The sequence below is a fragment of the Cydia fagiglandana genome, chromosome 3 (genome assembly GCF_963556715.1).
Source record: "Cydia fagiglandana chromosome 3, ilCydFagi1.1, whole genome shotgun sequence".
NCBI classification, from domain to species: Eukaryota; Metazoa; Arthropoda; class Insecta; order Lepidoptera; family Tortricidae; genus Cydia; species Cydia fagiglandana.
In genome coordinates, this window is record NC_085934.1 from 9403639 (window position 1) to 9431481 (window position 27843).

A 27843-nucleotide genomic window follows, 5' to 3' on the forward strand; every position below is an offset into this window, starting at 1 on the left:
TGGCCCTTTTACCTTTTTACTCATTTTAGGAACACGTGTTTGTTCATGGAGTAAAATAAAACACACTCATTGAAGTTTAAATCTTATTCTGAGTTTTTTAAAGTCCTGTATCCATTGGTAACATGCCTTTTGTGTGCGCTACTAGGGCATTTCACAAACCTTGGAGTTTAAGCTGCATACATGATAGAACTGATACAGTGCAAATGATGATTTCAGTAACAGCCAGCTACGATAAACCACATCGTGCATCTCGCCATCTGCCACAGTAACGGCAACTGCAAGGCGGAAAGCGTCAGCCTTCGTGCTTGGGTTGGTTTTCACCACCACGACCTTTGACTTGGACACGTGCATCATACTTTATTATCTGGTGAGCAGTTCACATTTCGTTGGGGTTATTTTGAGTTGTTTTACTTCAGATTGGAACTCTTGAGCGAGTTTCTGTTTAAAGCTAAAGTAGAAAGCGAAAGTAAGATGAGCCGTTGGTGCGGCGCTATTTGATGTTGATTTAAGATAATTTTGTGACAATGGATGTTGACATTTAATGTGTATGGTATAGTTGGTATACCATTTGAATAGAGATTAAATGCGATCATTTGGAGTTGTCACAAGGTCTCAAGTGCGCACGGTCAGAATAACCGAGCGAAGTTACTGTCTATTGTAGTTGTAATGGTTAAAATGTGTGATCGTGCAGTTCATAATGCTCAATTACAGTCAGTCAGATTACACTTACCAAGCGTAGACGTAGGCGTAAAACACCGGAAGTAGATTTTTATGTTCTTTTCCGTTGCTGTGCGGCCACACGTGGTGGCGTGCGTTTGGTCTGTGTCATCGGCTGGTGTTGCTAAGTGTAGCATTGCTAGACGATCGGATGGTGGTCCGGTCGTGCATTCATGATGATGGTGGTCATTGTGAGTGTAGCATTGCGAGATGATTGGATGGTGGTCCGGTCATGCATTCATGATGATGGTGGTCATTGTGAGTGTAGCATTGCTAGACGATCGGATGGTGGTCCGGTCATGCATTCATGATGATGGTGGTCATTGTGAGTGTAGCATTACGAGATGATCGGATGGTGGTCCGGTCGTGCATTCATGATGATGGTGGTCATTGTGAGTGTAGCATTGCGAGATGATCGGATGGTGGTCCGGTCGTGCATTCATGATGATGGTGGTCATTGTGAGTGTAGCATTGCGAGATGATTGGATGGTGGTCCGGTCATGCATTCATGATGATGGTGGTCATTGTGAGTGTAGCATTGCGAGATGATCGGATGGTGGTCCAGTCACGAGTTCATGGTGATGGTGGTCATTGTGAGCTTTATAGATTTAACGAGTATAATTTAAACACAGTACATTTGTGCAGACGCTGGATGCGGGTGGCTTCCAACCGATACGAATGGTGAACCAAGGGAGAGGCCTCTGTTCAGCAGTGGACGTCTTATAGCTGAGATGATGAGATGATGATGACATTTGTGCAATTGCTGTTGCGATCATTAGATCTAGATTGATTGAAAGACTGTCTTTGGTGACCCTGTTTTTGTTTTATCTACCCCGACCGTATAATTGGTCAGGTTAGCCGAGCAATAAGAATCAAATGTGATCATTGATTTTATTCGATGATGAATGAGACCCAAATTGTTGGTCAGGAGTGACCGAGCGATATGATACTGTGCTGTGTACCTTGTTTCAGAAGCAAATGCATACACCCACACACGAGGACGTGTGTACCGCAGGACGGCCGTGTCGGAGCGTGACTCCAGAAGGACGTATTGCAGCGTTACAGTTCATAGTTAAAGAAGCCTGTTTAAAGTCGATTAGCAATGTTTGGCTACGTATTACCGGGTTGTAACGAAATTCATAATGTTGCGTAGAGATTAACGCCATCTATTGGCGTGTTGTTGAACTAAGATGACAGGTAGAAGGCTTTGGAACGTCAAGAGGGTTCTCTTGGGTGAAGGTAGGCACGAGTTGGTAGTTTTGTCGTTATGTTGGTGGACCGGTCGAGCAGGTGTGCCTGCTCGACTTAAAAGGCGGGAGCGGTGAGGCTCCGTAATCAGACTTGATCGGACCGCGCTAGAGATCGGACGTTAGCCAACCTCGTGCCTAATTCGCCACGTTTTTGAAGGCTTATACCTGAAGGATTATTCTGAAAGCTTATAGAATCCAACGTTCTTTAACCATTTAGCTAAGTGTTTTATTCCAAGTGTTATTTTGATTTCTTACGTGTGATTAGAAGCTTACCTTTGTAAAATGAAGAGAAGAAGTGTTGTTTTGAAAAGATGTGTCCCGCCGAGTTTGTTGCCGGTCCCATATTGGGATACCCTTCTCCAATTGAGAAGGAATTAAATCTTCTCGGGTCAGAGGTGTACGGTTGGAGCCGGCCTAGCTTGATTTAAATAAAGACTTGAACGATTTTATGCGATCCTTTTATTTGAGTGCAATCCAAATACATCCCAATAGTGACTAGATATTTTAGTAGGCACTAGTATGGTTAACAAGTCCGAAAGATTATTTCATGCACTGGTAGCATACTGATTTAGCTGTGAAGTAATACATTGAGATACTACGCCCACCCGCCATCCTGTGTAAACACCCGTGCTGCCCGTGGTGCCTCCGTCATATATATTAGGATTTTTCATGGGCTGTATTTCCTGCCAGCGACGGATAGCGCCGATAGGTGTTTGTAGTGTTTGTTGAAGGAAACTTTCTTTTATTTTTCAAGTCGGTGGGTGATTTGAAACATTCTAAACACTCACTATTTTATTCTACTAGTCGATACGGTTAATGTTAATGATTCCAATTCTCCAAGAACACATTAGGTCTTAGTCTTACACTCGTCTGTCGTACAAAATATCCATATTATCGAATATTTAGTATTCAAGAATATTTCTAGACAAGCGAAAGTGAGGAACCAAAGAAAAATAAAAATCTTTCAATGCAGTGTTGTTTCTTTTTAAAACAAAAGAATGTTTCCTTTAAGTAAATTGAGCTAATAACTTAAGTATTTAAGGCACTTTCCCTCCCGGGCCTAAACATTTTTTCCACCCTGTATTTTGTATCAACATATTTAATATACGTACCGTAGTAGGATGTCATGTCCATGGGCACGAGCTGCACGAGCCGGTGGCACTTGGCGAGCTCCCGCAGCAGCAGCTGCGCCATGAAGTACAGCAGCACCAGCTGGGGCTGCTCCACGCATCCCTCGCTCGTAGACCTGCGTTATCATTCTATTGTGAGATTCTTCATCCGCCAGTTATTAGGCTTACGCAGCGTACTACGTAGGCGAACAACACGCGAATGCGAAGCGAAGCGTTGCGGCGCGGTGGGCGATTTCGTTGCGAACGCGAACGCCTTGGGCCCGCCGCACCGCGCCGCGCCGCGTCGCGTTCGCGAGTAGTTCACTTACGTAAGACGCCGCGTTAGGGCCAGTTGCACCAACTAAAATTTTACCTACTCCTTTTTTATTTTTTTATATAAATAAGTATAAACCTTTGTTGGTCTTGAATAAACTAAATTAGATAAAATTTTAATTTATAAAGTAGGTATTATTCATTCATACGATAATACAGTAATCTCGTTCGTCCAAAACACCAGTTTACTCTGGTATTCTGAATACCATAGATGTTGTCAATAACTCGGTGGGTTATTGTGTTACAATAGTCTATGTTGTGACCCAGCTGAGCTGTGTATAAACCCGGTCCTAGTACGATAATAATGTAGCATATTATTCTTACAAATTTACTCGTGACTTTGAGCTTTAAGTAAATAAATGCCGAAGAAGAAAAAAGCAAATAGGTATTGTTCGCTTTTCTATTATAAACTTCAATTTACCAAAAAACTTGGTAAGTACACTTCAAATGTAATTCTTATCTTTGCAAAAAATATTTACGTTATTTGCTCTTAGATTAATGGTCTATTCTTCAATTGATACGATACGAACTGGAACAAATAATTCACATAGAACATAAGTAAATACCTATTTTAATTGTTTATTTTAATATTTTTTTAAATCAGCCATCTGAAAATATTGACCTTATAAGTATTCGATCCATATTATAAAAGAAAAGACTAACATTAAAAAATGCAAACTAGGAATTGATTCGGAAACATCAGTTGCAAAATTTCGCCATGCTGATTAATTAGATTCAGAATAATCCCATGACAAATAGAGCCGGGTCTATTTGCTCCCTAGCTCCGCCCCGGGTTGCCGGATTATCTTTCACTGTTTGCCTTTAGGTTGCTGAATAGGCGCGTATACGATAGTAATGAGCGCCCAAGTGTTATCGGGACTAGCAGCAAATGCTCGTAAGACCTGACGACCTGCGTTACGGTTACGAGACAAGATTGTGCGGAATAAATAGATTAAGAAGCTGGGCGCCTGATTTCATTTATCATAAAACATACCTACATTGATACGATTATTTTTTGTCTGTTTTATAAACGCGACGTTTTAATTTTTATGAACAATTGAACATGATGCAGTCCAGAGAACATAAAGAAAGACTTCGTTTGGTAATATTTCATTTAATTTCAATTACATCACTGCTAATAGTAATATTATTTCTTAAAGGTGATATATCCGCACATAACGTACCATGTAGGTACCTAAGAAGTAAAAGAATATTAAATCCTTTATGAGTACAACTACTATTATGACTATGAGTTTACTATTGTAGATAGCATGTTACTGCTTGTGCTTTGCGCTGTTACTCATTTTGTTTGCTTTAAACAATTGGAGTTCAGTCTATTTATATTATGTCATTTGTCCATGTTCATGAAAGAATAGAACCGTGTAAGAAAAGGAGGTAATATAATAAATAAATTATAAGTTGGAAGGAATTCGGAAGACCGATTTCTCGAGTTCAATCTTAAGAACACGTGTTCAATCTGTCTCGTTTTTGTGTCACTGATCGCTACAGGACTCTTCAACATTTCTAACATCAAGTGCAAATGAAAATCGTGTTCGGTTTGCTACTCGTCCGATCGTCAATCATCATCCTCCTCACTTACCGGTTTCAGAGAAAAGTACTACCATAATTAGTTCTCTTTCGCTTTTGACTCCCCAGATAACGACTGGTTTGTCTTTTGAAATGCAAATAATTGGGTAGAGTTTGCATAAATCGGGCGACTCAAATTTACCCAATTTGTCTGTTTTGGCTTTGGCGAGGGAGAAACATTGAATCGTGTGCGGTACTTTTAAAGTGATGTTTTTATATTCAATTCAAGGTATCGTTGTGTTGCCGCAAGGCTATAGAATCGGGATTGAAACCATGAACATCTACATGAATCAACCTAAGGTCCGATTCGAGCAACCACGTAACACATTTTGCTTGACTAAATAAATTATGCACGTTTCGTTTTCTATTAGTTAGGTTAGGGTGCCATTTATCTAGTTCTGAAAGAACATTAATTTAACCGCAGACAGATCTGTTGCCCCGAGGGCCAATTTAGTTCAGAACTAGCACCCGATTGTTGAATCCGATACAATGGGCCCATTGTTCGGATCACACTTAAAAATTTATGGCTTATGTTACCTACCTTGTGAAATATAGAATTGGCGCAATTAATTATTACTTGAACGAGGAAAGTTAAACATTATTTCTTCGAGCGTTCAACAAATGAGATTTTTATCACCCTAACCTACCTTAAGTTACATTATGTTTGTAAAATTGTCGATTTTCAGGACTCAGGTACAATTAAATACATTTAAGTACCTACACCTACATGAAAAAAATATGAAATATGAACAGTTCCGAAGAGGGAATCGAAATAAAATTTATAATGAACCTGATTGTCCTCTTAATGAGAATTTTGGAATATAGGTATGAAATTGGTTTTTCAAATACAAATTTTATAATACCTATAGGTATAAAGTCAGTTATTAGTTCCCCGTGTAATAAATAGAAAACTCATTCCCGTCTTATACCTAACTAATATAAGCGGTCGTTGCTGGATTGTAGATTGAATGCTTACTAAAAATATAGGTAGGCAAATTTCAGCCTGTTAATTACTTATTGCTTAAGTTACTGTTGATTTTTGTCAGGATGAGCCTCCTGAATATGTAAGCTGATTTAAGAGGGAAGTTTAGCACGAGATCGCCTATACAAAAAGAAAAAAAGGTTTCTCCATTTCTAAAAAAAATCCATTCTCCATGATTATTTAGTATGTTATTGACAGAATGAAAAACTAGGTTTATATCATATATATTCGTTTTTTCAAAATTTGCCATACAAAGTAAAATAAAAAAGCGAAACCTATTAACCTGAGACTATATTATGCTGAAGCGATCGACATCAAAATCAAAGTTATGTAGGTATGTTAAGATTTAGTTAGTGGAAACGTTAGTGGAAATGGAAATTGTATGAAGAATGTTACTTTTGTCAGTAGCTATACTTCCCTCTTAAGGAGTAGTTACTGTTTTCTGTACTGTAAAGTGTACGGTGTAAAGCCCGCTACACACTAGTGCGCGAATCGCGGCGCGAAGCGAGTGTGGACTCGTTTTCGCAGATCTGGGAAATCGACTCCACACTTGCGTTCGCGGCTTCGCGCCGTGATTCGCGCACGAGTATGGAGGGGATTTAAGGTAGGTTTACGTAGCTTACTTCTTGCAGTTGGGCAGCACTAGCTGGCTGGTCTGTTTGGTGGCCTCGACGCAGGCGCGGCGCAGGCGGCGCACGCGCTCGCGCAGCTCCGGGCAGTCGGGCGGCTGCCCGAAGTGGATCAGCAGGTCCCGGAACAGCGCCAGCTGCACGTTGATCTCCGTTATTAGCTGTTGAACGTCAAAATAATATAAGTAATTGTTATGACGTGACTTGATTCTTATAAAATAATTTAGTACCCTAAGAAAAAACTAGTGAAATTTGTACGGAGTCCTCGGTGGGCGAGTCCGACTCGTAGTCGTACCTGGCCGGTTTTTTTAAATATTATTATGGCTCACATTATTTGCGTATCTTAATTAATTTGCGCTAATAGTTAAGTATAATATGTACAGACATTATTCAAAATTATTTAACTGTTAACGTTTGGAAACGGAGAAAATGAGGAGTACTAGGTTAGCGTGGTATGGGCATGTAATGAGGAGGGATGAATGCCATATAGGCAAAAGAATGTTAGGGATGAATGTTGATGGACGGAGAGCGTATGGTAGACCCAAAAAACGATGGATGGATTGTGTGAAAGAGGATATGAGAAAGAAAGGAGTGAGTGCTGAGGACGCGAAAGACAGAGGAGAATGGAAGAGAAAAACATGTTGTGCCGACCCCACATAACGTGGGATAAGGGCAGGAGAAAGAGAGAGAGTTAGGTACTTCAATAAAATTGTTTTTTTTTTTATTACAGGGACTAAACTACATAAGCAGTCCTAAATTAGGTGATTTCGCCAAAATCTATAGGCACCAAGTCGTTTGAAAACAAATGCTCGTTTCCTCCTGTAATACTTACATATGAGATGAACTTTCCCAGATAAAACCTACTTTTCTTCATAAACTAATAAAAGGATTTCTTCCAAATCAATTCGTTTCAGAAGATGCCTGCACCCCATTCCGATAACGGGCCTTCTTGAACAAAGAAATCTAAGACGGAAAAGCGAGTTAATATTAATTCTCATAGGTATATTTGTGATGGAATGCCGTATAATACCTATATAATAATATATGTTATAACCCCGCAGGTCTACTTTTTAGATCTCTAAGTAAGTAAACACTTACTATACCTATAGACCGGGAGATAGTGACACATTTTACTGGGTCATTTGTACCAGTATGGCAGTTCGTCAGGGGTCTAAGTACGTAATGAACGAAATAAAAATGATGGTCATAGCGCTGGTACCGGCGGCCCAATCGCGTGGGCGTTAGTCGAACGTGTCGGATAAAATACGAGTGTCGAACGATTTGTTCCACAAAAATCCTCGTATTATTCGATAGTCCATAAAAAAGAAGTAGGCGGTAGCGTAATGCCATACTTCTCCGGTGTGACTTAGCGATAAAAAAAAATTAACTCCTTTGCGGCGGTATGGCGGCCATTTGGAACCATCCGAAAAGTATGGCATGGTGATGTCCATGAATGGCTGCTCGACGATGATCACCTGTGCAAAAATTAGCTTGGCACAAATGATTGAATTGTTTTTTTTTTTTAATTAATGTGTTCGCCTCAGTATGGCGGGCTGTAAGTCACACCGAAGAAGTATGGCATTACGCTACCGTCTACTTCTTTTTTATGGACTATAGAATAATACGAGGATTTTTGTGGTACAATTCGTTCGACACTCGTATTTTATCCGACACGTTCGACTAACGCCCACGCGATTGGGCCGCCGGTACCAGCGCTATGACCATCATTTTTATTTCGTTCATTACGTACTTAGACCCCTGACGAACTGCCATACTGGTACAAATGACCCAGTAAAATGTGTCACTATCTCCCGGTCTACTACGGAAGACAGGAATAACGGTAAGTACATTTTTAGAAGGCGACATATTCGTTAAATCGAAAAAGCCCCTTAATAAAGAAATAAAAAGTATATCATATAGAACATAAATATAGTACGAGGGCGAACTTACCCCTAAGAGGGATCTCTTCCAGTTAACCTATTGGTACTTAAGAAGTAATTAAAAGCTATTAAATCTCTAAATGGCATCTACTGTCATGCTACACCAATCGTTTCTTTCATTATGGAGGCCTGAAAGCATGAAACAGATCGAGTGTCTCTTTTCGGAGTGACCCATTGCAACCATCCGCGATAGGGTGTCGCTTAGTGCTCGCTTTGGTGCGGTAAGCGTATGCGATTAACATCGATAGGTCGTCAATACTGCTTACTCATAGCATTGGGCTTCAGGGATTTCATTTTATAGGCTTACCAAGTGTAGGCTAGTATAAGCCCGAGTTAGACAAATATAAATTTGATCTCTAAATAGAGCTTGTAAGCATCGAAATTAATCTAGTAGGTACAGGCCGCGTAGCCAAGATGCCAATGGCTTACGCTCCGTAGCGATCGAAACGCAATTGTCACTGTCACACTAATATGAAAGAGTGATAAAGAGACCTAATGCTTTTCGTTGTCGAAGCGATAGCGATTGTAACCTTGGCTAGGCTAGCTGGTTAACGAAGAAGAACAATCGCTAAGCAATGGGTATAACTACAGTTTGCGTGGTTTCCAATCGAACCTGGAGATTTGTAGGTAGGTACGCAAGTTAGATAATTTGGTAGCGAACCGCTACATTCATATATGAGTAGTTATTTTGATAAAAGGTTAAAGGTACATAAATATTCATACAAAAGTAACTTAAATATATCTAAATATTAAAATATTTTAATCTAAAAGACCTCCGCGGGCTGAACCGGGTGCAAAGGTGCCCATGATACTTGCCGCGTTACCACGTTGGATAGCGAGGGCCAGCCTTTGCACCAGGTACGAACCCGCGCGAGCATCAGAGGTCCTTTCCCTGATTCTACCTCCCACCTCCCTTATAAAAGCTATGGCGTCAGACCCCCAACACCCCGTTACCTCGAAGGCGAGTGGCACAAAATAATAATAAACAGTTAATAAACAGTTAATAAATCGATGCTTTTATTGCATTGACAAACACAGTATAGTTTTAATGTTACTTATGTAACTAAGTATTGATTAACACAAATTGTCCTCACAGTAACGCATATAAAAAAATAAAAATTACAGTTACAGTATGGTAGCTATAGCTGCTATTTATCTAGGTTGTCTGGTAAATGATGCCTCTTTAAAAGCCTGCAAGCTAACAAATGATTGAGTGGTGCTCTCTTTTTAGAACAACGTTGAAGAACCGCGGGCCGTGACGTGAGTTGGCCACTCCAAATAAAAGAAGTAAAAAGACATTTGTAGGGCCAATTTTATTTTCGACCTTTAAACTTTAATAGGCACTGTTAAGAGATAAAAATTATTTTTTAAAGTCACGGGTTTCATAAGAGAAAAATGTTACTTTTAAAAGATAACTTAAAAGTATACGTAACTTTGTTATCTAGAAATAGGTACCTACCAAAAAAGGTGCGTTGAGGGTTTTGCCGAAAAACAATTTTAACCAAAACAAAAATTAACAAAGAATATTTTTAACAAAAATTATCCATCCTTTAGCAATTCTATTTACTGTTTTACTTTAACAGTTTCCTTTCATACTGGACACAGCACCGGTCTAAAATGCAAACAAGCTTGGGGTGTTTATGAATTCACATTGAAAATTTTGTGGCTTTGAATTTTACATTTATTCTTAAGCTAAGGTAATGGAATAACAACTTACACTCTAATTGGCTGTCTGGCAAGTTTTAATTATAGTTTTACTAGCGACCCGCCCCGGCTTCGCTCGGGTTACACAAAACCTTAGCAAATCAGGTACACACTAAAACCTAGCTCAAGAATCACCCTATTGATAGGTGAAAACCGCATGAAAATCCGTTCAATAGTTTTTGTCTTTATTGAGAAAATGATACACACACAAACAGACAGGCCGTCGGGGGACTTTGTTTTATAAAATTATAAGGTACTTATAGTGATGAAATGACATGGCAGCACCACATACATACATAGCAGATAATTCTCCTCATCCTTACAGATAGTCTGGCAAACTTTTTTTTGTCTAGGTTTCGCACACAATCTAAAAAATAAACGTGTACAATTATACAAATTTTTAATAGTAAATTCATTGCATTATTATTTTTTCTTGTAAAAATAAACGCCTAATTTTGTTGTCAATGAAAATTGCGTTAAGGTATTGACGGAGGTGTAATTCAGACATAAATCAATTCCGATGGTTAGTGCCGATGCCGGCAGGCTTGCGGCGCGCTAGGGTAATTAGCAGCCATACATAGACTACCTTCCAAAAGTTCCGCATCAAAACACATATTTTGTTTTGATATACGCGCGCTTACCATACCTACATAGGCGCTCGTACGTCGCAAACAACACCACTCAGTTGTAACCCAGCCCACAAAAATAATTGTAGAACTCCATTTTTGTTACTTACCTACTTACTGCCGTGGCGCAGCGACCCGAAGTGGATCTTGGCCTCACACTAAGGGACGCCATGCTTCTCTGTCTAGCTCCGCTGTCCAATCGAACGCACCGAGCTCGTTTTGTTAATACGAGTATTTTTAATTGACACGCAAATAAATCCCAAAGTCGATCCCAGTGAAGTGACCGAAGTAAGCGGTGGTATTTTCATGCTATTAAAGTAAAACATCATCTAGGTATGTGCGGTGACCGCGAGTCTGGCTACGCGCTTCATCTAGGTTAGTGATCTGTGTCTGTGGGCTTACGCCACTCATTATCAGACGACCGGTGACCTTTACCAACTTTACAGAGAATATTCGTGGGCATTGCATAAATCGTGGTAACTCATCGGCCATACGCATAATACTTAGGTACAAACAGTAACACTCCTAACTGTACATCAGTGGACCTTATTACAAAAGACAGAATGGCCACCGATGTACAGTTAAGAGTGTGGGTGATAGTACAGACTTTGTTATTTCTGCTCTTGGTAGAAGACCAAATTTTCCTTGTAGACGCTACACTCCAAATAGGGCTCCGTTTCGTAATAATTCATCTTTTGAAAATAGAAGATTTTTTAAATGTTTCACACTGAAGCAATTCAAACTAAAAAAACCATCGGGTTGCGCTCCAGGAGTGCCGGCAGAAGTGAAAACGATTGTAACTCAAAATATTAATAACCATCTAGTGCAAAATATCTGCAGCACTATGTATAACTGAGGTTAATGCCATCTACTGTTATTTCGTCGCATTACTTGAAACCCCTAAGCACATCACTGTGAGTACTACAGTTATATTAATACCAGTTTGAGGGAAACTCACTAGATGGCATTTAAATCAAAAATGAAAAACACAATTACACTGTCCGTCACACGTAACGTCACGCAAGCGCCCTGCGCCGCCTAAACGAAACAGCAGGCACAGACATACATTTTCGCCGCGCGGCAGAAAGAGAGGGTTACGCCTTACTCCTTACGCTGTCTCGAGCTTAACATTTTTTCCCCACCTCAAAAAGTGCACAGCGCCGATAAAGAAGTTTCACTTTTTAAAAAAATACCGCGGAGTATTACGCCATTTTATTATTTAAAGTTGTACCACGTAACAGCAAAAACCTGTTTGACTTTTTAGCAAAAGGGAATATTGCTCAATACGGGTATAATGTACCAAATGGTTTTTTGTATATAACTCGGACGAGGTCCCTCGGGCTGATTTAGACGGCGCGCAAATTCGCATGCGATTTTAGTCACATTACGGACTGCTGATAAAGCCCATTTCAATTCAACAGACCAAGCAAAACCCGCAATGTAATGAAATGAAACTCGCATGTAAGTTCTCGCATCGTCTAAATGAGCCCTTAAAATTGTGTCCGACGTCCGGTCGGGTAATGAATGGATCGTTTTATTTCTAACTTCCCCCACGATTTGTTAAGCCCCCTCCAGACTATGCGCGTGAATCGCGGGCGAAGCCGCGAACGCGAGTGTGGAGGAGGCTTTTCACACATCGGTACGCTGTGGCCGCCTCATTAGTCAAGTTTGCTTTATATCAGGGCTGCCAGTACATAAATCTTGATTATGCGATCCTGTGCCCGCAATTATACGAAATTCGATCGCATTATACGAGTACAAAACAAAACTATTATTTTAAATCGATTTTTGCGGTAAGCCCCCAAATTGCGGGGATCTTTCTCTTTTACTCCAATGACAGCGTAATAAGAGTGACAGAGAAAGATGCCCGCTATTTGCGCACTTGGATTTTCGCGGTTATAGCCCGCGACGACGTGTATTTAAGTAGTTGCCGTTCCATTAAATCGTATAACAGTATTGGCACACTGTTTTTTGAAGCATTGACAGTAGTTTAACATCGGTGTTTTTTCGTATCCAATTATACCGATTGACCAACTATACGACATGTATACGAAAATAATTTCATTATACGAATTTCGTAGCCTATTATACGATCTGGCAGCCCTGCTTTATATCGAGGAACCGTCTTCTCAAATATGCACATGACGTGTAAAAATGGGGTTTCTATTGTTTCCCATAAAGTTTTAAGTCATAATGTATTGTTTGGCCGCATTTTTGTTATACATAATTAGGTTTTTCTCGAAACGCGTAACTTTTAAGGATTATAATATTAACGTAACCTAACCTATCTATAGGATAACCTTGCGAAAACCTGAAAAGTTAACGATATCAGAATAATGACTAACGAATCTGACAATCATTACATCATGACTTTCAATAATTATGTCAAACAAAGGGATCCGGTAAAAATGATATCGTAATCGAAATTGGTAGTCTGGGTGTGTTAATTAGCAGCAGAATAGCTAGTCAAATCCTAAAATAAATAATTATCATATATATAAAATTGAAAAACCAGAACGGGATAAAAAACGAGGGAAGAAGCGAGATGGCGCCTTACAAATTTCTAAAAAAGTTTTTGACACGTTTCTCGAATACGACGCACGTATGATAAGAAAAAACTGTTCAAATCAATTATCTACATATGGGAATACGACTAGAGCATAAAAACTATCGCTTCCGATGCGTATTTAATTTACAATAAGGAAATGAAATTTTGAAAACAATCTTCATTTTACGACATCGTCCATTTCTCGGCAACTCTCGGTTGCTTTCGTTTGGCGGTGCTACAGATTAGACCAAAAAATCCGTAAGTTAAAGTAAACTAAATTATGTTTGTCATGTTGGTATACAGGTATTTCTGAGTTTTTTTACACGAAGTAAAATAAAAAGTGCTGTCAACCTCAACCTTAGTCTATAGAGCCCATACGAGTGATATACCTATGTCAAATATGACTTATCATTCTTATCAATCAAAGTAATTACTTTATTATTGTTATCAATTTGTATTTTGTTGTTTTAAATTTATTTTTGAGTTATATTATTCAGATTGACTTTCACGGCTTCGGCAAACATTGCCATTCGTCCGGGGAACGGGCTAAGAATGCTGAGATGGGCCAAAAATACAAAGTTGATAGTAAGTTATGTAGGTAGATTAAAGTGCATGTTCAGATATTATTGAGCGACCTGATAAAAATAAGCAAATATACAGTCAGCCAAATATCGTAATATAATTTTGTTGCCATAGAAATAAGGATGTGGTCCGATATAGTGGCGAAATATTGAGAGACAAAAGCGGCTAAATTCAGTGGTGGCTCGGACACTTAGAGAGAATGGGAGAGGATCGTGCCGTGAAGAGAGCGCAGGTACTTGGGACAACAAAATGGGAGACGCCCGAGTGGACGTCCTAGGTACCGCTGAAACGACGTAGTTGCTCAAGACCTGCTCAACCTCGGCCATGGCGACTGGCGAGAGCTATCGCAAGACCGAGAGGACTAGACTACCTATGTTTGTATGAAAAGGCGATTTAAGGGCGGTGGTAGTCCATATTCGTCTTAAGGCGAAAATTAATCTAATGAACGTTTTTGCAACTAGGCTTATAAGAACAAATAATGATTTTATCTTGAAACAAGTTTTAAATAAATACGTGTAGATGAAAAAATACAATCTTGCCTTTTATCAAATCACATAATTTTTTGACAAATTTGCGAATTGAGTTATCCAAATAACGGCTACAAATAAGAAATCCCTATCACAGTTTTAAACCATGGCAGGGTTGAATACATAACTAATAATATCGGTATTTAACTAAACATAAGACGAACTCTTTATTTCATTTACGCGAGCGGAGCTGCGGGCCCGTCTAGTATTAGATAAAAACTGATCATTAAGAGTCAAATTGAGAAAATAAATCATGAAGGTTGTTAACAACGAATGAAAATTAACAAGAAAATGGGCAGGCCAGACGGATATAAATTCTCTATACGTTCCATAAAAAGGGCGTATGTAGAAAATTTTATCCAATGGGTAGGGTACCTACTCATAATAACACACGAATTCGTAACAAACGCCCAACCACTTATCACCAAGTCCGCCGATTTATCATAGTACTCTCGATCCAGACGGACAGTGCGAAAACGTATTTTTTGTAACAGACCATTCCAATTACTTACCGAGTTTGGGCTATTAAGCTCAAAAGAACAGTGTATTGAGGGCCTTTCATTTATGCATGGTTGCTGCGGATCGGGATAACTTTAAACTGGTCCACGAAAAAACTCAATTCGGCCGTGTGTAACCAACCGATAGGAATATATGGTCAGAAGATCGGTCAATTTCAATCGACAAGTCCACTAGTTTTTATGCTTGGGAAAATACCGATTGTACAGCACTGATGTATGAGTATCATTTATACGTGTCGGCACGAGGAAATAAGGTCTGTTATATTATATTGTTACGGTTGCCAATTTAATCTGATGAGCTGATGTTTGATGTGTACTCTAACTTCGAGACCAACGCCAATTTCTATCGAACAATGAACGTGCTGTGACTGCAACTTGACTGCGATATAAAACTGAAAAAATTGAATAGAAAATGTTACAATGTACCTTTCCTATTAAGTTACTGACAATGTTAAATGCTACTATTCGTAAATTGGAAATTTGAAGGGCTCATAAACATATCCTGTCACCTAAGTCACCTAAGTACATTAAAGTCACGAGGAAGTTTATGAGACACTACGCTACATAGTTTTATCACAGATGACACACTACTTACTAGATAACAGATACTTTCTTTTGAAAAATGATTTAACCTATTTGATCTCAGAGAACTAATTTCACATTTCTAAAATAATTGTTATTACTTAATCATTATGCGAAATTGGCTTATAGCCACACCCAACAAATGTACTTAAGTAATGTATATATGTATCTCTTTCAAGTTAATATTATATTCATCATCATCATTTCAGCCTATATACGTCCCACTGCTGAGCACAGGCCTCCTCTCATGCGCGAGAGGGCTTGGGCTATAGTCCCCACGCTAGCCCAATGCGGATATTATATTAAGTATGTATATTTGGACTTGAAACTAACACAACCTTTTCTTTCACTGGTGAGCATGTACATTTTAGGGTTCCGTAGTCAACTAGGAACCCTTAAAGTTTCCCCATGTCTGTCTGTCACGGCATTTCTCCGAGATCGTACTAGAAAGCTGCAATTTGTGTGATATATCGACAACGTTTTATATATTTTGTTTGTGTGTGAGGATATATAACCCGCCAATTGCAGCTGCATCTAACAGATGAATATGAGCTTTACGCCTGATGGAATGAGGCAATACATTACAATTAGGGTAGGTCTCATTTCCGTATATTTCATAGTGTTTTTGATCTCCATTCATATTACAACGTTATTTTCACTCTCACATTTCTTAACCCGTGGAGCACCCTAGCATCACACGCGTGATGCTAACTGCATTTGGGTCGTAGCGACTCAGTATCAGACGTGTGTTACTACAAATCAATATGGGTCAAATTACTTTGCATCAATTTGTTGTGTGGCGGGCGTTTGACGGGTGAAAGTGATTGTTATATCCATATCATAGGAAATGACAATTCAACAGTGCCTGACAAAGCAATTTAAAAACAACCCCGAAAATTGCGTGAGGTCGGTTTTCTAAAGTACCTTCTTCCTCATTATATTTGCGTGTGTTTCGTTAACCTACTTTGTGAGGTACTCCAACCAAGGGACTCATAAAATAATTCTAATACAATATAAACATGAGTTTCATGCATACTTATCATTTTTAAGTAAGATACTTAAATTTTTACTGTGGTAATCATAGGTACTTGGTTGCAAATGTGCTAGTAATATTTTAAAGGCTAGATAGCTAGATTATGAAATAACGCTAAGTGGTCATCAGAAATAGTTTTTACTGTTACGCCGCGTACCCACCACATGTTCTCATCAAAATGTACGAAAAATATCAGCAGAACAACGTCAGATGTTGCAAACTCGTATAAGTTAAATAAAACATTTTATTTTTACGTCAAATAGGTAATTTGTCAAAACCATTAGGATTACAAGGAAAACGTGATATATTTATTCTGTAATAAGATTAGAATGTGATTAGACGACCGAGAAAATGAATGTGGTTCATTTAGCGACAGTTTCCTCTTGCGCCCAAACTAAGAAAAACAGTTAGGTAACGCATTACCTTCGATGGATTGGAATGTCCCCTTTCCTGTATGCTACCACCTCCACTCCACCTTACTCCACTTTTTCTTCTGAATTTTATGGACGGTCGAATTACTGCTGGGTCAACTACCCCGTTGATTGAGGTAGAGCAACATTTAATTTATATTCGGCCTGCCAAGAGCCGGCCAATATAAAAAAAAACTTCGTGTGGCTTTCTGCCTGCGAAATGATTTAGCGATTTGTTTTTGTAGCCGGAGATAAATGTCTAGCTTCTGAGACCTAGTTACAAGTTTGCCAATTATCTAAATAACACGTACTTACGTGTTATTACATATATTCATATTGAAGTAATATAAGTAGTCCTAGGAAATGCTAAGCTAAAAATATGCTGTGCTGAAATAGTAAGTAACACAGTGGATTGGATATACATATTTAACTTATGATCTTATTGCATTCACCGGATTGTCACAAAAAAGAGTAGGTACGAGTATGCTGTTCAGCCGGCGTATTATGGATGGTTTTATCCTTCTTTATCCACCTGATAAAATAACTGTCACTTTTTAACACCGGGATAGAAAGTGACGGACACTGTTTTATCACCCTGTCACATAGACAAAAACGACCATCATATCCGTACAGGAAGAGGTACGCATGTAGCTAAACATATTCATCACGTTGACAAGGTTTTTTTCAGTAGGTATAGGTAACTATTATTGATAGTGCTGCTTTCTGCACGTTCTATTCCTCCTACTGTGTTATCAGTATCTTAAGACGAAACAGGAGCTGAGTTTTAAATATTTTAGGTTAATATACCCGTCTCGCTAACGGAAGCGGCACCTAAAAGTAGTGCGATAAGGACAAGGCGAAAAATCCTGCGTAAAAATCTCAAAAATCGAGGTTTCGTACTCCTCTGTTTCTTCCTCCAAAACTTAACCAATCGTAACCAAATTTGGAAATCTAAATGATTATGAAATTATCTGTGTCGGACCGGTTTGCTTTTTTGGCTAATTGATATCAGTTTTGAATGCCACGCCTCTCATTGCGGCATAGTCAATTAGGCCATTTTGGCCATTTTTGAAGGGCTCTAGCGCCTTAAAAAACAAAAATATCAAAAAAAAACAAAACGGTCCGACACAGATATTGACAATACTAATCTGTGTTGAAAAAATCATTGCTCTAGCTTCAAAAACCACGGAGGAAAACGAGGAGTACGTTTGTATGGAGAAATGACCACTCCTGTTGGCTCTTAATTACTCTGCTGTGATTAAATCTCTAGCCATAATTTAATCGAAAGGTCAATACCATAACTTCGCAATATTACCTACGTGAACAAATGATCCCAATTTTCTAGAAAATAAATTATGCAAAGTGTAAGTAAGTTAGTGATAATAAAATCACAGTATAAATTAAAATCATGCAAATTAAGGGTTAAAACTATGAGTAGATCGTGGTAATTAGTCTAATAACCTAACTTTAGTCTGCGTAGACTTAATACGTTGTTTTAACCCAATGGCCCTTAAGTTCATGAGTCCGACCCCGAAATTGTCGCATAATTCGTCGCATAAATCTCGAATTCGTCGTTTACTGCATAATGTTTTATTTAGTAACGCAAGGCAAATAAATGCAATGCAAGATAAAATTATTTAGTAAAACGAACGTCTACTCGTAGGTACCAACCTAAACAATTACAAAAGTTGTCAAATTTCACTTGAAATATCGAGTAAGTATCTAAATTCAGTACAAGACGACGATATAAGTATTTGTGTAATCGGCCCTGAAAAAAAAAACATACTTAAGTTTATATTTAAGTACCAACAACCAACAATGCAGTGCAGTCAGTGCGGATATTATTTGCACAATACAGGATTTAAGCTTTGTAAGTACCTACGTATGTAAATGATTAAGTATGGTGAAAAATTTACATTTTCATGTAAATATTTCTTCCATTAAAGAGCTTATAAATGGCTTTAACGTAACGCACGATACGGGTATAAATAATGGGAACGTTCATGGCATTTTTATCGCGGTAAATGGGGTCTTGAGAGTGCCGATATCAGTGAAAAACTATACAAGATTTATTAAATAATTTGTCCTAGTGCAAGTCGAAATCGCACGCCGAGGGTTCCAGTAATGGGAGGTCCAAGTTATATCATTGAAATAGGGCAGAAATAAAAAGCACTCGTATCTATATGCCATCGGCAGACAATCAAAAGTTTGGCTAGCGAATCTCCATAGCCCTGAAGTGGGCCCAAATTTATATTAGAGATAAAGATAAAAGATAAAAAATAGTTTATTCAAGTAGGCATATTACAATGCGCTTATGAACGTCAAATAAACCTTTACCGGCTCCAACCGTACACCTCTGCCCCGAGAAGATTTAAATCCCCCCTCAATTGGAGGAGGGTATCCCAATATGGGACCGGCAACAAACTCGGCGGGACACATCTTTTCAAAACATTATTACATCTTATAATTAACATGCATTACGAGTAATTAATACAATTTAAATTACTATAGAATTCATGCAATTATACTCAGTGAGTACATAACTTTATAGAATTTGATATAAAAAATAAACATATATGCACATGAAATCACAAATACGTAGCTCTTTCAGAAAACAAATCAAATCTTACAAAAGGAAAAGAAAATAAAATCAATAAAAGAAATGAGAATACATATTATATGAATCTAACTGATTGTTATGAGATGCTTTCATACAATTTGATGTGCTTTCTTACCTGAGCTGAGTCACCTTTAACTCTACACATAATACAATGTTTTTAATTGCTACTTGTCGTTATTACAGTTTCTGGTTTGGACCATGCATGTTTGTCTGTCAAGTAGTCCTCGACTCTGTAATAAGCCTTCAACATCAATGACTTTTTTAAGTAATTCTTAAGAGCTGGAAAGGGTAATCTTAAAGCATCCTCAGGTAACTTGTTATAAAAATGAATGCATTGCCCAACGAATAACTTCTGTACTTTACGAACACGAAACTTTCTGATAGCAAGCTTATTTTTATTTCTAGTATTATAGTTATGGACATCAGAATTCTTAGTGAAGGAGTCTAGATTCTTAACAACATAAATAATACTATCATATATGTATTGGGAAGCTACAGTTAAAATATTAATTTCTTTAAAAAGTTCTCTTAATGATTCACGCACCCTTAAATTATATATAGAACGAATGGCTCTCTTTTGTAAGACAAATATAGTCTGTATGTCAGCTGCTTTGCCCCAAACCAGAATACCATATGACATTACACTATGAAAATAACTATAATAAACAAGGCGAGCTGTCTCAACATTAGTCAATTGTCTAATTCTCCTCACAGCGTAAGCGGCCGAACTTAATTTGTTTGCTAGTGTTCTTATATGAGGACTCCATTGTAGATTTTTGTCCAATGTTAAACCAAGAAACAGTGCTTTATCTACCATCTCTAAGCATTCATTATTCAAAAGTATCTTAGTATCGACTGGTTTAACATTCGGCAAAGAAAATCGAATGCATTTAGTTTTCTTAGCATTAAGAAGCAAATTGTTCATAGTAAACCAGTTTAGTACATTAACGAGTGTGCTGTTAATTACACTGTAATCGGTAGATTTACGATCAACCTTAAAAAGTAATGATGTGTCATCAGCAAAAAGAACAATTTCACAAAGATTTTCTACTACACATGGCAAATCATTTATATAAACCAAAAACAGGAATGGACCCAAAATAGAACCTTGTGGCACTCCTAATTGGACTACAGTACCGCTAGACCGGGTTTTGTTTACAACAACTGTTTGTGTTCTGTTGCTAAGGTAAGAAGACATAAAGTTTAGGGCATTTACTGACAGACCATAGTGTTCTAATTTCAAAATGAGCGTTCCATGATCCACACAATCAAATGCTTTAGAAAGATCACAAAATATGCCAATTGCATCACAAGAATTTTCCCAAATATCATAAATATGTTTAATAAGTACCGAAGCAGCATCGGTCGTGGAACGGCCCTTTGTGAAACCAAACTGATTGCTTGTGAGTAAAGTATGTCTGTTGAAGTGACCCAGTAGATCATTTAACATTAACTTTTCAAAAACTTTACTTAGTACAGGAAGTATTGATATTGGACGGTAATTAGCCATATCACTCGAATCACCCGATTTAAAAAGAGGTATGACTTTGCTATATTTCATAAGATCTGGAAAGACTCCTTGTGAAATTGAAATATTATAAATTACGGCTAAGTAAGGCGCTATTACGTCCAAGACATGACTAATGACTCTAACGGATGTTCCCCATAAGTCTTCCGTTTTCTTTAAATTGAGTGACTTGAATGTTTTAACAATAATTGCTGAATCTACTAGACTAAACTCAAAGTTAATATTACATTTCTTAACATTAGCACAAAGTAAGGAATGAGCTCGAGACGAAGATGAATGTAGACATTTCGTGGTATTAATAGCTATTTTAGAAAAATAATCTTCGAATGCCGAGGCAACATCGTTGTTTGACATGGTCTGTTGTTTATCCGAGACAATGTTGACTTGACAATCGCGTGATTTACATTTACCAGCTTCCTTATTTATAATATTCCATGTTGTCTTCACTTTGTTGTCCGACACTTTCAGTTTAGAACTTGTATAGTTTGCTTTGGCTGTTAAACACACTCTCTTGAAGATTTTTGAGTAGTTCCTCACATAGTCCAGGAAATCTGTATTTTTGTTCAGCTCTCTCTCACTATAAAGTTCATAAAGCCTTTTTCTACTTTTATAAATGCCTGCAGTAGCCCATTCACTAAACTTTGTTCTAGTTTTTGACCCACTAATAGTTTTCATACTGAAATTTTGATTAAAATGATAAAGAATTACGTTAAAAACATCTTCATACAAATTATTACAGTTGTAATGTGAAAATGGTAACCTACAAAGACTTTTTTGAATTTCATTTTTGAATAATTCCAAGCGACTACTAGTAATGGGTCTATATGTTATTGTTTGTGGAGTATCACGAATATCGCTTAAGAAAACAGCCCTTTGACCGCTATGATCAGAATAAAAACAGTTAAATATTTGCTTATCTATACATTCACAATTACAAAATATATTATCCAGACATGTTGCACTAGTTACCCCTACCCGAGTAGGTTCAAGAAACAAGTTAAATAAATTGAATGATTTAAACAAACACAGCATTTTAACAGTGTTACTAGAGGACTCGAGCAAGTTAACATTAAAATCTCCACAGACTATAACATGTTTTTGGCCCTTACATACTAATTTCAGCACACTTTCCATTGTAGTTTCAAATGTGCTGAAGTCAGCTGATGGTGGTCTGTAAACACATACAATAATATATTTTTCTAATTCTACACAGGAAATTTCGATAATTCTTTCTATGGAATAATTTACAATATCTTTACGCTCTTTAGATTTCATGCAATTTTTAACAATTATCAGGGAACCACCATGAACAGCAGACTGTCTAGCAAAAAAACTGACTAATTTAAAGTTAACAAAATCAAATAAAAACTGCCCATCTTTCAGCCAATGTTCAGTGATACACATAACTTCAACATTATTATTATCTAAAAATAAACCTATTTCTAATTCTTTGCTGGAAAAACCCTGAATATTCTGGTGAATAATATTCATACTCAGGCGTTTTTCCGCTGTCTTACAATCTAGTTTAAATTTGGCATGGGGTCCTTGACTTTGTCAGCTGACTGAGAATTAGCTATAACACTACTAAATCTATTTGGCTCAATATTATAGGCCAATAAATCCACTAGGTATACTAAATATTTCTTTGGCAGAAATACCTTCCTTGGAGCTAGCATGAAGCGCTCAATGAATTTATTTAAGTCAAAGAAATGGTACTTTTTATTGACAGATATGGCATGGTACATCAAAGAATTGTAGTGTGCTACTTTACTATTATAGTCATAAGACATATTCTCTGCATAAGGCAGTGCACATAAAATGATTTTCCCCACACCAGATTTTTCAATAATACTTAAAGTGGACATCAACTTATCTATGCTAGGCTTATCTACATTAAGGCTATTTCCTAATAAAATTACAAGTGTAGTACTGCTATCATAACATCCCTTTGAAATAAGGTCACACAAGTGAGACAAAGTAATGTTTTGATAACAGTAATTTGAGACTTTCTGCTCTAATCTGTAGCTTAATAATGGGCCCATTCCTAGCCCAATCTGATCTGAAAAAACAACAGTCTTACTGACTGCTCTAGGGGGCTGTGTGACTACTGGTACAGCTGGCCTAGAAGTGTTGAGGGCCACATCGGCTTCAACAACTTTTGCTGGTGGCATTTGGCCACAATTACAAATATTTCCATTAAGTAATGACTTGCATCGCTCCTCTAAATTTTGATTTTCTTGCAGCAATTTATTAAAAGCCTTGATGTGCTCCTCAACTTGTTTTTTGGTGGTTTCATACATGGTGGTTATTACGAGAAGCTCATCTTTTAACCTATTTATATCGGCATGTAACTTCTGGAAATTTGATTCCTTGGTTTCAAGCTCCAAATGACAATTTTGAACCCTATTTTTCATAACCGATAATGCATGTTTTAATTTACTATATTTTTTAATGCATGCCTGGCCTTTGATAAGCTTCTGGGTTCTCCTAATATACCTATTAAACTATACTAAACTACTATTAAAATATACTAAATATCTAGAGTCCTTACTAATTTGAGTTTCACCGCTTGCCAACTCTTGGTACACATTTTGTAGTTCCGAAGCATCATAGTGCTCCCGCTCTCTCCTAAACAAATTAAGTTCATCATTAGCCGCACCCAGTTCCTCTTCCAAATGTGTGATGCGGGTTAAGGCCACTTCATGCGTAGAAGCGCACTGATTGAATGAGTCTACTGCCTCTTGCAAACGGTCCACTTCACCACGGGCATCAGTCAACTGCACATCATTGTCTGCCAGGTCCCGTCTTAAATCTGAGTTTGTGTCGACCAATTTCTTGAACTGTAGTTCGCTCTCCTCCCTATCCTGCAACAACTGCTTGGACAAGGCCCTCGACTCCTGTAGATCTTGTGTAGTAGTCTTAAGTTGCATCTCTAGTTGGCGCGCAGTTGCCTTGCGAGTGTTGGCAGCGCTTTTGGTGGTCATTGTCACTTGTCACGAGTTCTGAAAGGTGTAAATAATAAAGGATGAGTACTTATCTCAATAAAATTGAGAGTGGAATTTTGCCAGGACAAGAGAGATGAAAGCTAGAACATATGAACTATGAACGATGTATGCAGTGTGTCAGTAGTGGGCTGTGTCTGTGGCGAATGTGCCTTGTCTCAACTTTTACTTCCACTAGTTCGTCAAGCAAAGAGAAACTGCACTGAGCCAATGTATTTGTGGTTTGACGTTGCTCACGGCTGTACAATGAGCTTTGTACAAATGTAATACTAAGTAATATATGGTATAATATAATAATAACAGTGTGGTAACAGTAAGATAGAACAAAATACTCTCCCGGTTTCAAACACGAAAATCCAACGGCGATCACTCGTTGACAGCTAGGTAGTTCCGCCCCAAAGTACAGTAAATACTCGATGTATCGTTGTCAATTGCACATAAATTATATAACTGATGTTTCTTTACTACTTAAATCTATTAAAGTTCACCATAACTCTAATTTTAAACTAAAAATATAATTAATTTTCAATATTTGAAATCAGCTGGTCTCAAGTCAGCCTGACAGCTCCATATTGGCAAGTCAATTTCAATTCTCGCGTACCTCAGGTAAACGTATTATCGCAGAAGTTAATACGTCGAAGCTCGCGGTGTCTGGGGGATATAAATATAAAATAGAGAGACCGTAAATTTTATGTTGATTATTTGAAAATTTAAGGTTCCCAAGTGAAACGCATTGTCCATTGGCAATACCGTGTTAATAAGATGAAGGTTCCTATTGCTTGCTAAGGTTGACAGTTAACCCTTTACCAGGCTGATATTTCGAAAATAACAGTCGAATGTCAGTCTTACTCATCGAAAACAGAACACATGTTGGAAGTGCCGTTTGTGGGAAAGGTTTCCCTTAGCCTGGTAAAGGGTTAAAATGTTCCCTGACGTGATTATTAATAGGTGGGCACTTAGTGAAATTAATTTGATCTTTGCATATTAAATCGAGGTTCGTCTCTTGGGTAGAAACCTGTGGCATTAATCATTAATAAATGTACTGCCGGGTCCTTCGATATTAATGTATGTTTAAAATGTAATATACTGAAATCGTTTACACATGTAAAGGTAGTATTATTTTATCCACTGTCTTTACAATTTTCAGAAAATATGAAGCATCACAACTGAGGAAGTAGAGTAGGTCTCGGCCATAATAATAGATAGTAATATAATACATATTACTATTATCTATTCATTATGTGTTAGTAAGTAGTCAGTAGAACTACTTGATACGTATGCAGTCCTGATGCCCTGTATGAGTGTATGCCTCATAACGAGAGAGTTTGCCAGATCTCCCGAGCATGCACTGACTTGATGGCGAGAAAGCTGCAAGTGTTGTGATCTTGTGATATTTCTAAATATAGGTACCTAGTTTGTTCAGTATAGCTTATCCACACGCCACTTTTCCACCGTAGAGGTATAAAAAAAGAAATGTCAGCATCTAAAATGTAAAAATTGCAGCAGTTAAACAAGCATTCCCCACAGACTCGACGCGCGAGAACCTCTATCGTAGGGCCCCGAGAGAAATCTTGGCATTTCCAGGTACCTAAATAATTAATTCTTTTTACTACCTTTTCTGCAATTACCTGCAAATACTCGTATATACAAGTATACGAGTACCTACAAACGAGACACGCTAGGAAATACGAGTATGTATTGTACTTGTATATATTAGGTAGAGTTTTCTTGGCTACCTATATAACTAACTTTTGTTGCTAGCAATTATCAAGTACCTACATATTTGCCATTCAATTAAATATCTAAATAAAAATGCAATTAGCACATCTATACGCGTAGTTAATCATAGGCGTTATTTACTTGAACAGTATTTACATATATTTATAGAAAGCACACCAAATACATAAGTATACTGTTTACGCAAACTAAGCAGAGACGTAATTAACATTCACTAGCTACTTTGCACGGGTAAATGCATGCCAAAAGGGAATTGCATAGCGAGATATATGCGCTCCGCGTCGCGCCGCTCGTCGAGACGGACGCCGGAGTTTAATTTATAATTGCCTTTTCTTTATGCCCCGCCAACGCCGGATAAAGCCAAGTTAACATTGCACAATGAAAAACATCAGAAATAAGTACAATTGAAAAAACTCATTTATTGTAAAATAAGTGTTATAAAATGAATACAAAACTAAAATTAACTATAACTAAAAACTAAAGCTAAAAATTAAAAATACCTATCAAAATTTTGCGCCCTTGATAAGGTGCCCATCACGCAGGCAGCGTTCCCGCGCTGGATTGCTAGTACAATTTATATTTTCGCTGGGGCTTAAGAACCTTTAGCCGAATCATTTATTAAATACGCCTTTTTTTACTGAAAATTGTAGATATACTTATGTTACATTTTATATATTATGTAAGCAAAATAACAATACTAGGCGCAGGCACTTTTTTGTCAGTCAGAACAGAACGAGTCATACGTTAGTACATGCTTTATACTCATTATAATTACATGCTCATTATAACTATTCCGTGTTCAGTTTTATAAACCAACACATACAGGGTCATTTTTGGACCGCTAGCCATATTGTGCAAGGTGATTAGCATACATCGTTATCGCGGGAGCAAATATAAATTTATTAAAGAAGTGGTAAAACAGACTGCCCGTTTAGTAAAAACAGACCTTTCTGCCTACACATTATAAGCCTCCAAGAAGTTCATCATACATAGCACGAAGTTTTTGTTGCATAATGTTCATAAATCTTGCTTTACACTCTGTTAGTAAATAATGACCCGGAATCGACATATCAAATAAATATTCATGATTTATTTTGTACAACATTATTTAATTTTTGTTGATCTTAAGTGATTTTCGTAATATACGACATAAATTTTCTCTATGTTTTCTACTCTTAATCTGCGGCGTCGTGCAATAAATATCCATTTTAATTGGCTAAATGATCTTTCGACTGCTACTGTTGTAATGGGTGCGTTTTTAAAACGACGGAAGTAATCAAATGTAGAACGATATATCGTTGAATCTAGTACTATCTCCTTCTCCGATATCAGTTCACACATTTTTTTCATAACTTCATATCCGGCATTTTTCTGCAAAACCACTTTGAACTTTTTTAAAATCTGTTTTCCATCTTTATTCAAATTAATTTGGATATATGTTTGTATGTATTTTGTACTATGGTCAAACTTTCACTAAGAGATAGATTTTGGCACTGCAGTTTATTTATAGCATCTGGTATTACTTGCAGATACTTTGCTATGAAATTTACATCTTTTCGAACTTTTGCACTGAGTAAAGATTTTTTTGCTTTGACGATGCACTGTGCGTCTGAATTACGAAATGTGTCTATAACGCTTTTTATTTCATCAAAATACTTGTTGTAGTAAGTGGTAGCCTCGATCCATGTTCCCCAGCGAATAATTGTTGGGTTTGGAGGCAAAGGAATTCCATTAAACATTTCTCTTAATGCTTTTACTCTTTTCGGAGATTTGCGAAATACTTTCTTTACATTTGAAATTAATAGGTTAACTTCTGGAAAAAGAACACGAACTTGATCGGTAACTCTGTTAAGAGCATGGGCTAAACATGTAACATGGA

At 37.6% G+C, this 27843-nt stretch overlaps 2 protein-coding genes across 3 annotated transcripts in view; both read right to left on the bottom strand.

The window, feature by feature from the left end:
- The window catches only part of LOC134680099 (sialic acid synthase), a 300274-nt gene that overhangs the window by 69058 nt on the left and 203373 nt on the right, over window positions 1-27843 (bottom strand). The window lies entirely within an intron of this gene.
- The window catches only part of LOC134680105 (uncharacterized), a 134324-nt gene that overhangs the window by 7309 nt on the left and 99172 nt on the right, over window positions 1-27843 (bottom strand). For both annotated transcript variants that reach the window (XM_063539151.1, XM_063539152.1), the window contains exons 2-3: window positions 6602-6768; window positions 3080-3213 (exon numbers count right to left, since the gene is read on the bottom strand). In XM_063539151.1, coding sequence (XP_063395221.1) covers window positions 3080-3213; window positions 6602-6768 — 301 coding nt within the window. The remainder of the gene's footprint in view (window positions 1-3079; window positions 3214-6601; window positions 6769-27843) is intronic.